This window comes from Lycorma delicatula, chromosome 9 (assembly GCF_047948215.1).
Source record: "Lycorma delicatula isolate Av1 chromosome 9, ASM4794821v1, whole genome shotgun sequence".
Taxonomy (NCBI): Eukaryota; Metazoa; Arthropoda; class Insecta; order Hemiptera; family Fulgoridae; genus Lycorma; species Lycorma delicatula.
Window position 1 is genome coordinate 59,455,021 of NC_134463.1, and position 12,949 is coordinate 59,467,969.

A 12,949-nucleotide genomic window follows, 5' to 3' on the forward strand; every position below is an offset into this window, starting at 1 on the left:
AATATTTTATTCCCAAATCACTAATAATATATTTTAAGTTATGTTCAAATAAGAAGGTGGATTTATCCATCATTCATGTGTGGATATTAATTTAGCCCCTGTAAGGACTGTATAAAGTTACGTGATAATATTTTAATCAAATTGTTAAATTTATAAATATACTCTTTTGTTTTTTTCTTTAATGATAATTTTACATGTACTGTTAATAAAATTTCATGCAGAAATCTGAAAAATATACAAATTTTTGTAATTGTAATATTGGATTTATATTGTTTATGTATCACAGAGTCTAAATGGTACTTCAAAAATATTTAGATCAGAATTAATAAAATAATAATACATACTGAATAATTGTAATGTAATTATACTCTAATTGTAAATATTATTGTACTTAAAATAAATTTAATTACAAAGAAAAATCATGGTAAAATTTGTAATTATTTGCAAGTGATATTGTTTATTATTCATATCTGTAATAATGATCATTATATTAACAATCAAATATAGTAAAATGTAATAAATAATTAAGAAAATTAATATTAAAAAAATATATAATAATTGGCCAAAGAAAATTTTATGAATTGATTACACTTATACTTATGACTGTAATAATGTTAATGTGTATTATGATTAAAATTTATTGTAATATGTATTATTTTATTTAAAACTGTAAAAAAAGAATAAATAAATGACCTATCCATGAATATACTGCTGCACTGCTTATTAATTTTTCCATTAATATTTGGGAAATAACAATGATGGCTCTTTTTTACCATATTATAAAAAGACCATACAGTAAAACATGAGTAATTCAGGCTATAATTTTATATATCATTATATATAGACATTTGATATAGTTTAATTTAATTTAAGTGTTTTATTTTTTATACAATCTATTACAAATTTTGTCTTTTTAATTATTTTTATTGAGCTTTGTGTAAAACAACAGATTTTTTTATTCTAAATGTTAAATTAAATTGATATAAAATTTACAGAAATTTGCAATAAACATTGAAAATATATTTTGGAAGAATAATTCATCTTAATTTGAAAATGATTTGTTAATCAGTTCTAATCTTTTAAAAAGTCATCATGTTTTGTCATAATAATTAACAAATATTTAAAATTGATGTGCAGTAATGCATATCAATAAGTTGAAAGTAATGTAAGCATTAGTGTGAGGACCCCTTACTTGAATCAGAAAAACAACATTTTGAAAATAAAATTTTGTTAAGAAATTCAACAAGAGAAATTAAAAAAAAACAGACTGATCAGATTTACTCTTAATTCTGAACCAATTAAGTTTATTTCATATGTTAGTTTGACTGCTTTTAAATATTTTAATACCTTGTCGATTTTGGTTACTTTATCATTTCAATCATCACCAGTTATGCATGGAAATTAAAAATTTATGTATGCAGTGCCATATAATGAAAAGGATCAAAAATATTAATGAAACAGTACATGGCAGATACCCATTAGATAGATTGAAGGATCACAAAGTGACAAGGAGAAATCCATACATTAACAAGTGTGTCATAAATTCAAAATTTGACTTCAACTTTGCTTAACCGATGATTTCCATGAGAATATTACATCTTTTATGTGTAATAGCTAATTGCTAAAATGGAGATTGAAATGAAATTGTCACCATATTTGTATTTGTTAACAATATTTTTAATTGTGGATGATGCGTAATTTTTAACAATATAGAATTAATTCAAACCAATTAAAATTATGGTTAAATGAGAGTGGATGGATTCCCCATTTTACTAAGAACTTTTTTGCAAAAAATCCAAAATTTATAATCAAAATTTTTTATAGTTTTTATTTTATTAAATAAGAATAACTAAGATAATCTTAAAAATTGATGCTCATCTTAATAAACTATCAAATTTTCCTAATAAGTTGCATCAAATTTAAAAAAGAAAATAAGTAACAAAACATTTCATTATTCAAAACAACTAATTAAAACATACTTTCAGAATATACAGTATATAGAAAACTAACAGTGACAGACATTCTTGTTCACATTTTAGACTACCTAATCCCCATGTAAACTATCTTTATTTGGAAGTATGAACCTCAGATTACTAATAAGTAGTCTATGGATAAGTTATGAATCTGAAAGCCACGTAGCGATATTTAAAATAATATAATATCTGAACAAAGAAACATAACTGGACACACATAAAATAAATAAAGGTAAAGAAAACAAAAAATGCATCATACTAACATACATAAACAAAGCTAGAGAAAATTACTAATGAGTTAAAAGAATCTGGGTACAGTGTTAACTTTCACAACAAACAAAACAAATTATTATTAAAAAAAAGTCTGAAATGAATTCAGATTCGAACCGATGTGCCATTCCGTTGTAAGATCAAATATTTCATTAATTACAATTTTATTTGGCTATAACCCTGGAACCAGTGAAAATAAGAACCACTTATGTATTTAGTTTAAAAACGCTCAATGAGGTCTTATTACTGTAGTTAAGAAAAAGGTTTTTTTGGGCAATTTTGTCACAGTTGATTGCAATCAAATGGGGAGATGCACAACTAGACGTTACAAGGTCCTAAATCAAAAATTTCAACATTCTACGATTAATCGTTTTTCAGTTATGCGAGATATTTACGTACGTACATACAGACGTCACGCCGAAACTAGTCAAAATGGATTCACGGATGGTCTTAATGGATATTTCCGTTAAAATCTGAAAACCGAAATTTATCGCAATTACAATACTTCCTTTATTTCGCACAAGGAAGTAAAAATGCATTTAAATCTTTAAATTTTAATAATTCGTATAAAACTTATTATATTTATTTTCAATTGATTTCTGTTCAAGCCAACTGATTTTGAGTTGACTTGTTAGTCAACTTGGTTATAAAATAAATTCTGAGTACAGTATCAAAAAACCTGATGAAATTTACATCCAGCTAATGTTAAAAAAACTCTGATGTGGACAACACATAACTTCTTGTACGCCTATTAAATTACATATACACATTTTCTACTTCCTTGTACGAAGTAAAGGAAGCATTGAGATAGCGAAAAATTTCGCTATCTCAAAATGAAAATTTCGGTTTTCATAAATCAGTATATTTAAATAAAAATAAAAAAGTTAAAAAAAAATGTTTGCAATTGCTAAATAACAGTTGTAAACATCTTAGTCACAAGACGTTTTACTTTTAACGTAGACTTATTTTAATTATTGACAATCAACTGCTATGGACATATTAGTAATTTTTACTTTCATTTTAATTCTTATGTTTAAAAATTTATATGTACAACTATAAAATTCATAATTTATCCCCGATGATTGAGGAATAATCCGAAAGCGCTTGGGTAATCAATACTCACAAATGTTGGTAAGTGTATATTCTATTTTTATATATATTGTATAATACCAACGATGCCAAATGTTAAGAAAATTAAACCTAATCTATCTATTACATTCGTTTGTTTTAAGGCTAAGATGATTCGAAGATGATTACGGAATCATCAAATCAGCTGCTATGACTAATATAGTTCCTCCACTCCTATATAATTTGCTGATTCCGACATAATATTAACTAAGCCGAATTTAAAACAGCATATTTTAGCAGTCGAGAGAGTACTAGGTGTGTTTAGTTTGTTCGTTCGAATCATAACTGTTGTCACAATGATTTTAAGTTGCGGCTCCTATAATAACTACTGACTGATTCGAGGCAGTAGAGCATGGGATTTGGATTCAAGGAGTTCGAACGATGGATTTGATCCGAGCAACAAATCATTAAATCGTAGCCAACTCTCTGTAAACTGGCGGGTTAAATGAATTCGACAGGTTATGTTGTCGAAATGTACATTCACAACAAAAACGTATTCTTTTTATACATAAAATCTTAACTTCTCTTAGTAGTTTTGTAAGAATTATAAAGGATATGTTAAAAGATATTTTACTGGTGAGTGAAATGTATAATTCTTTTTTTATATCATTTACCATTTGTGGTCTTAGAAGCCCGTTTAACCTACAAAAAAAGGATTTTTTTTTACTTCACACTTTTTTTATTTTTAAAATGATTCTTCACGTAATAATCGAAAAAAGGTACTTACAAAAAAAGTATGGTAGTAATTATTACATATCAAAGGATTAGAAAGAAATTCTTTAAAACATTTGTGTGGAGTGTACTGCATTATGGTAGTAAAATTTGGAAGTAGGAATTGAAATAGGATATGGAACTGAGGATTCTGATGTTGTAAATATGCTGAGGTTAAAGATCAACATATAACAGAAAGTCGTGGAGAATGGCATAACTAACTTTTTACATTAAAAAAAACCTGTTACATTTTGTAACATTACATTAATTTTACCATGTGTGGATTATCTAGTGCCATCAATTTGTTTATTCAGTGGATTATCTAGTGCACTTATCAACTAAAATTCATGAATAAAGATAATTTGAATGTATTAATTCCATATTAACAATTTGAATTTCTGTTTATTTTACTTCTGAAAGTAGAAATGAGAATAAAAAATATTTTTATTTACCTTTGAAAAACTTTTGTTCTGAACAAGGTTTCTTCTGATTTTTAAAGTTAAACTTTTTAAAATTGTTTCTTAATAAAATTTTATAAATCCTAATTTAAAATATTATTTTTTTTATTGTAAGAAAATACTGCTAACCCAACATGTAGTGCCAGACAGTGTTGAACCAAACTTACCTGTAATTTTAATAAAACATTAAATTATTTGTAAAAATAATCATGATATTTTATAAAGTACATTAAAATATGTAGATTAAAATAAAATTGACAGACTGGAGTTTCTAATAATGTGTTTATTACAAATAGGTATGAGATTAATATGTAAAAGTTGTGTGCTTGTAATCTTTTTTCTGTTCTGAATTATATTTAACAACATTGAACAGTGTATTAATAAATAGAACAGTGTAAATAACTTTTGGCAATCACAACAGTACATTCTATTTTTTTAATGCATGTTATGTATTTCTTGTTATTCTCTCCATGCTCAGCTGTATTTAATTTCCTTTTGTTTTACAAGTGAAAATATCTGCAGTAGTAGTTGTTATCAATGATAAGGTTTAGTTATTTTTATAAATTGAGTTTTCGTGTTTTTGATTTTGTTTCAAAATTATGTAAAACAAAGAGGTATCTTCTTGTAATATAATGTATACTACATGATAAAATACTATTACCTCTTGACTTCAATAAGAAATAATTTTTAATTTCTAAAAAACAGTTTATTGTTTTATCATATATGTTTAAAATACAATAGTATGTGCTCAAGAACCATTTAAAAGAAAGAAAACCTATAATTAGATGTGAATTTTGATTTAAATAATTATCGGTAGATATGAAAGGAATTAAGAATTGATCTAAATACAGAAAGAAAAAACTAATTGATGAATAAAATAAAAATAAGAGAATTTGAACATAAAATTGCTTAACCTTTGCATATGACCTTGCATTTCTAGCAGAAGATGTAGAAACAACAATAGAATAAATTAACATCCTGCAGAAGTTGGCAGAAAAAACATGTCTTAACAGATATTTTTGAAAAAACTCAATGTACAAAAACATAGAACTAACTCCCAAATATCTATAATCAAGATTTGAAAAATCAAGAAAACAAGAGAGATTCAAGTACTAGGCAAAATAATCCAACCACATGGATTAGATACAGAATCAAATTAAATAAGGATCAGCAAAATACAGAAAGCCAAAGCCTTTACAAAGAATTCATAAAATAATAAATGGAAAGGTGTAGGTATTATACTCGTATTATACACTTACTATAGTAATCCTAACTGAATGGTCCCGTATGATGCAGAATAAATAACACTAGATCAGGGAGAAGTAGATGGAATAGAAATTAGCGAGAGAAGAATCTAAGAAAGATGCTTGGACTAAGGAAAATGGATGAGGGTTGAAAACTAAACAAAAGTATACATTTTAAATTATAATTGCACAGTATAATTCAAGTGTTAATTATGCAGTCAATAATGTATAAAGAAATTTTACAAGCCAAAAATTGTTACACTATGCGAATATTTGCTAGCTCTATATGCAGTATTAATACTCATACTTTTATTAATTGGTTTTCTAGTTTGGCATTTAAATAATAGTTTACAACACAACCTGAAATTATTTATTAATTTTTATTCATTATTTAATAAAATAGAATGGTTAGATTTATTCGTAATTTTGGTCATCAATTTTCTTATATATATATTTTTTTAATTACAGCTTTTAAAGGTGCACGCACACATTTATTAGTAGAGGTATAATTTTTTTTGTAAGTTATATGAAAATGGAGTCAGATGAAGAACACTTTTATTTTGGAACATGTGACACAATGTGTCCAATAAGAGAAGCAAAGATGTAAGTCATAAATTTTATTATGATAAAAATAATTAAGATCATTCATTATTTACTAGGTTGTAGTATTTTGGTATTGAGTATTATCTTTAGTTTTAACTGAAGATTTTAATTCACTTTTCGGTACTATTTACCTAATGCTTTGATTTCTATCAGTTGCGAAGTATTCTTGTGACCATTGCTACAATTAATAGTTAGGTCAGTGAAAATAAATGAAGTAATAATGTTTAATAGAATTTAGTGTTATTAATTGAAATTATTAATTATTTTTGTATAATTAATTGATGTAAAAAACGTTTTGGTTAATATTCTTGGTATGTTATACTAATCTTTAATAACTTTGGCTTCATTTGTATTGAGTATTTTACATTAGCTTTTATGAAGTACTGTGACTTTGCTTGTTTCAACACTTTTGTAATTGGCTGAATTAGTAGTACAGATTTTTGCTCTTCTACTTACATATATGTCTTAGCTGGCCTACCAGTATAAGTTTGTTCAGTTGTGTATTCATATCTTAAAGTTATTTTTCATAGATCACTGTTACAATCTGTACCAGTAAATACTTGTCAGTAAATATTTTTATTATTGTGTTAACTTTTGTATGTCTATTATCGTTTTATTACTGCTGAACTATTTTTTTATAAATTTTTATAGATTTATGTTTGTGTGAATATTTTTTTTTTGTCGTGTCTGATTGTAAATGATGAGTAAAGTATTTTATGGTCAGACAGTTTTGATTTTAGGTTGAATCTGTGATGAATCAAGTGAAGATGATTTACTGGTAGAAAGTTTTGATGAAGAAGCTACCAATGAACATAGCAGATTGTACAAAGCACATGTTTGGGATAGGTTTGACCAAAACCCTCCTATCTTCCATAATCACTTCATCTTTTTTATTCATTGGTAAACTGAAAATTAATGTAGATATTAATGTAACTACACTTGTTCTTTGTTTTAAGCTTATTTTATTTTTTTTTTATTATACATTTACATGAGAGTATTTTTAAAATTAAAACATCTGAAACAAATGAATATGTTATATTTGTCATATTAGTGGAAGCAAATATATCTGTTTAAAAAAATTTAAGGGTGCTGTAAAAATTTTTCTATTCTTCAGGATGCTGTAAAAAGAAATCTTAATTTCTGTTGTATTTGTAAAAAAATTTTTACAGATTCTGTTTTGTTTTTAAACAATATCCTACTATAGATTTTTAGAAATAAAAAATATTTCCATTTCTCTGATAACACCTTATTTAATCCAGTGAAAACTCACCTGATTCCCAAACTGAGTATTATTTGACTCTTTTTTCACAATATTGTTGAAAACTTTCAAAAATCTTATTCCTGAAATTGATATTACTGATGAAAGCCTTTTTCTATACAAAGGCCAACTTCAACTGTACAAAGAGAAATAAACAGATAAAGTCATATTTTTAATATTTTATTGTAGCAATACACTTTCAAAATAAATATGGCAAAAAAATTAAACAACTATCTTGAATCACTTTAAAGTAAGCTGGAAACTACAAGTGATTGATAAACAAAGACCAATACTTATTTACGTTATGTTACAGTCTTCATTTGCAGAAGTCATATACGAGTATATAACATTTCAACACCTGCGCAAAGATAATGGCTCCATCAACCACAAGACGTACTCTTACACCATTTCTCCCCACTTTGATTACTTGTCTTTGAAGAACAACAATACAAACACTCTTCATCACAACTATCTTCATTGTTGGTTGACATAAGAGATAGTTCACCTAATGAAAATAGTTCTGAATCAGCTGAGGAACTGGAATCCTCAACTAATTTTATCTTTTTCTGGGGTTTTTTTGAGGTTTTGTTTGTATGTTTTTCTCATTGATATTTGAAATGACTGTCCTAAATTTTTTATAATTTTCGTAACATGTCCCACAGCTTTTATGGACTTTTGTTTATTTGCTTCTGCTCTTTAATTGCATTTTTTCTGGTGTGTTTGTTGCAATCATTGTTTTTCCTGGTTTTCTTCCTTGCTTCCTCTTTTTACGCTCTTCAGCCCTAGAATAAGGTTGAACTTGAACTTCTTCAGGAGTGACAAATGTCTTTATTTCATGCTTGTTGCTGGATGTTGTACAAATACCGCCAGGAAATCCAGGTATTGACTTAGTAACTGTTGTGATTGAAGCTGAAACAGAATAAGGAACCAAAGAAGCTGCTGATCCAGTGTTCAAAGAAACAGTTTGCTCAAGAGCTGAAGAAGAATAAGAGGAGCTAGAGGCTAAAGAAGTATAACACCCAGTTTAGTCAGAAGTAGAAGAGCAAGGGGATGAAAAATTAGAAGAACAAAGGGCTGAAGTATCTAATTTTTGTATTTAATTTATTACTGGGAGGGAATAGCATGCTTTTTTTGTAGTGGAAGGGGCTAATGACCATAGCAGTTGATGATCCTAAAGTTTCAAAAAAATAAAAATAATAATATTAGTAGTATTTAAGAACTATGAAATTTACAAACTTCTTTGCTTTCTAACAGGAACTTGATTGTGATTCAATATACAAGTGATTTAAAAATAATTATATACATATAATACTGTAATAGTAATAATTTACTTTGCTTACTGGAAATATATTCAGTAATTTCATAATTTTCTAATGTATACTGTATAAATTGTACATGCAGTATAAATATGTGTAGTTTACAGTATATGTTTTTAGTGTATGCTAATGTTTTATTTTAATTACATAACTAATCTCAGTTTAATTTTAACTTTTTTTCATTATTTTATGATTAGCAGTGCGTAAACATTTTGAATTTACTAAAAACAAGAAGTAATTAGGAAAATAAAATTATTTGTTGTAAATCTAAGAAATTATTCAGTAAATATAAATTAAGTATAAATTTTGTAATTAAACTAAAAAAAAAACCATTAAAAGCTGGAAAATAAAACATTACTTTGATATTGTGTCGGCATTTAAAAAAAAAGTTAATTTTTTTTTATAATTCTTGAATGGATGACTACCAAATATGGATGTTGAAACAGTGAACTAGGCCTTGATTACCTAAATTGTTTAAAATTCCCAAATTAGAAAGTTTTATTTTTATTTAACATAACATGTGTAGGCACACATGTGTGTTTTTGTGTGTATTAGTAGCAAAACTACTTCAATTACATACATATAGAAAAATTTCGTTCAAAATTTTCTTTGTACTCATAGTTTGTTTTTAGTAAAGAAAAATTACTAATGTATTTAAAAAGTGCTTGCATTTTGTATCTGAAAAAAAAATTTGTATTGAGAAAAATAAAACAAAATATTGTTACAGCTTTTCTCTTTCTAAATAAGTCTTGATGTAGCTTTAGTAATTTATTTTCAACAATTACAATGGTTTAATAATCTTAGCATTCAAAATCAATTAATTTCATAAAGCTCAATAATCTTTTTTTCTTTCCAGGAGACTAAGAAATGGATTAATGCACATTCTAGAAACAAAACGACGAAATGGTAAAAAAAATAAAATAAAAATAAGTGAAAATTGGTTTAATCTACAACTATTTGTCAAATGTTGTCAAATTTCTACTGCTAATTCAATTGACTTATGCGTTGAAAAATATTTACGTTGTCCAGAAACTCTTTTAAAGACTGTTAATTATCTTCTAACAAAGTATGTATAGTATATTTGTTTTAGTTTTACTTAATTTTCGGGAACATTGTATTTTATACAATAGGTTTGATATTTTGTTAACATTTTTTTGTATTCCTTAATTCATTCCTTACGCGTAATATGTTGATATGAGATTTCATGAAAAATTAATATTTTCCAATAAACTGGAATTTGATTGGAATCATCAGAATGCTGCATAAAATGTAGCATGCAAAATTTTTTATGAATTAACCTAATTTGTTATATTAGAACTTATCTAATATATTTTTTATTATGAACTAATAAAGTTTTGATTATTTTAGAAAATATACATTAGACACAATATAATTTTGTTAATACAAACATCATTTGGTCAAATGGGACCTAAAATCTTTTATTAAAAATTTAATTTAATTTTTTTTTTTTTTAGTAATTATATTCTACTTACGATATAATTTTGATGAACAAAGATTATTTGGTCAAACAAGACCTAAAATCTTTTATTAAACAATAAAATTTTAGTCTTATTTTAATCTCTTTTAAGTACTTGTCTTTGATTTATACTAAAATGCACACAATGTCTAATAAAAATTGTCACATTGTATAAAATATAACGCATGAGTAATTGTGTTAAATTTTTGACGAGAGTTCCTGAAGCTAAATTTACATCAGTAGATGTTTTTATTGATTATGCGCTATTTAATAAATTTTAAGGCTTGTAATGGCATAATTTTTCTACTGATTGGTTCCATAGCAAAGTGGTAGCCTCTCTACATTTTATTTGAAAGGCTCTGGGTCGGAATCTTGAACAGATATGGAATTTTTGACATGCAAAATTCACCTCTGTTAAAAAACCAAATAGCACAATAAACTGTAACTGGGTCAATGAATTATTTTAAAATAAAAATATAATTTAAGAACAATCATATTTTTTATAATTTCCGTGTTCTATGCTAAATTCTGAATGTGTTTAGAGAAATAATTACATTTATAAAATTTCAATTAAAATAAGTTTGTAATGTAATGCGGTGTGGCTTAAAAATTACTAATATATTATTAAAAGTAATACAATAAAATTAGTCTAGTAACATTGTTACTTTCGTGTCATTGGTATTTTTTTTTAACAAGCTGATTGACTTGTTATTATGAATAAAGAATAAAAATAAAATAAATTATCCATCTTGTTGTTAGTGCACCCAGTAGCCAAATCTGATATTGGGAATTCTATCTGCAAAGAAGTGCCTAAAAAATAAATTGAAGACCTCTCCTTAAATAATCATTAGTCTCCAATTACGTGGGTATTAATGGGAGTAGGGAATAAAACAATATTATAAAAGTATTAAAATTTAAGTAAAATTTTGAAGCCATCCTAAATTTTTCTTTCATTTAATATTTAAAATTATGCACATCATTCTTTATTTATTTTTTTTGGTACTGGTGAAGAAAGGAAGGAACTACACTTTTTAAACTCATTTGAAAAAATCTCAAATAATAGTTGAAAAAAGTAATTTAATGTAATTGTGTATCCAAACTCTATTTATTTATTTCTTTAAAAAGAAGTGGTTTTTAATGCAAATATTGCATTTTTTACCAAAAAATCCTCTTTTGAATGTATTTTTTTTCCAACAAGTTTGTTATGGTTAGAATCTTTTATAGGGTTTTCATTATTTTGGAGTAATAATATGATTTAATTAGGTTTTGGTGATAGATAAATTATGAAAATAGTTAAGTATGATTTTAATAGTACAAATATGGTCCCACATGGTAATGTAATACCTAAAACATTTCTGGAATTTTCTTTTTTGGTTAATGCAGTATAATTATAAAAATAGCATGGTACAGTGGAATTTAACTGAGGAATTTCTATCATACGTATATAATTATAATAAATAAAATTATAGGGTTATACTGGATGATCGAGTACCATGGAATGAAGTAGCTGATTTTCTCTGCGATCGCCTCAGAAGTGTCAGACAAGATCTAGTTGTTCAGGATGTACCAGGTCCAGACTGTCTTGAGATATTAGAACCTATTGTTAGATACCATGTGTATGCAGCGTACAGGTAAGGTTATTTTTGTAACTTAAAGTTATGTTTTTATAATAAAAAATGTAAACAGTTTTTAGTTTTAATGCTTGTATATAAATATGTGTAATTTACTTAATCATGTTTTATTTTTATTTGTGATCATATCACTTGATATTCAATGTCTACTACAGCAAAAAAATGAAACTTGATATTTTATTAATCATCAAGACAGAATGCTTTGGCATATGCTATTTTTCTGTCACGTTTTTTATTTAGTTTGTTTCTAGTTTTTTTCTATACTCTTTTCCTATCAATTTTAATTTCCTTACTATGTAGTTATACTGCATAGTTATACAGTATTCCATGTAAGGGAAAGTATGTTAACTAATCAAATTTTGAAGATATTGACCTCAAATTTGTTTTTTGCAGATATTGAAAATTCATGACCCCTCTAACATTTTAGCATTGAAAAACTCATTGTATATATATATATATATAATATTGTTGTTTACTTGAGAACTTCAGCATGGATGGACTGATTTAGATGAAATTTTACATAATGATTTCTGTACGTGGGGGATTGATATCATTTAATTTTGGCCAAAATCGGTAAAGGGTGAGGGAGATACAGGTGTTATGGGTTCCATATCTCAAAATTTAATTCAAAGGATAGATCAGTTTTGCATGTAATTTAATTGCCCTGAAATAGCTAAGATAATTTTTAATGGTAATCTTATTCAAACCCCCTGTCAGGTGTAGTGAGTAAAAAAACTCTTTTTTATTTTTTTGTCATTTCTAGAACTTACATTAATCTAATTAAATGATTTAATTGATATCGAACTACGCAAAACTCAGTGCCTGGCTGTAATACTCCTTTGGAATATTTAAAAAAAAGATCAAGTCAAACAGATATATT

At 26.0% G+C, this 12,949-nt stretch overlaps 1 protein-coding gene across 1 annotated transcript in view; it reads left to right on the top strand.

The window, feature by feature from the left end:
• The first annotated feature begins 3,823 nt into the window (after positions 1 to 3,823).
• LOC142330572 (germinal-center associated nuclear protein-like) overlaps positions 3,824 to 12,949 on the top strand; it is a 31,951-nt gene continuing 22,825 nt past the window's right edge. Inside the window, exons 1-4 of the mRNA XM_075375950.1 lie at positions 3,824 to 3,947; positions 6,253 to 6,387; positions 9,818 to 10,027; positions 11,908 to 12,069. Of these exons, the coding sequence (XP_075232065.1) occupies positions 6,311 to 6,387; positions 9,818 to 10,027; positions 11,908 to 12,069 (449 nt within the window). The 5' untranslated portion in view covers positions 3,824 to 3,947; positions 6,253 to 6,310. The remainder of the gene's footprint in view (positions 3,948 to 6,252; positions 6,388 to 9,817; positions 10,028 to 11,907; positions 12,070 to 12,949) is intronic.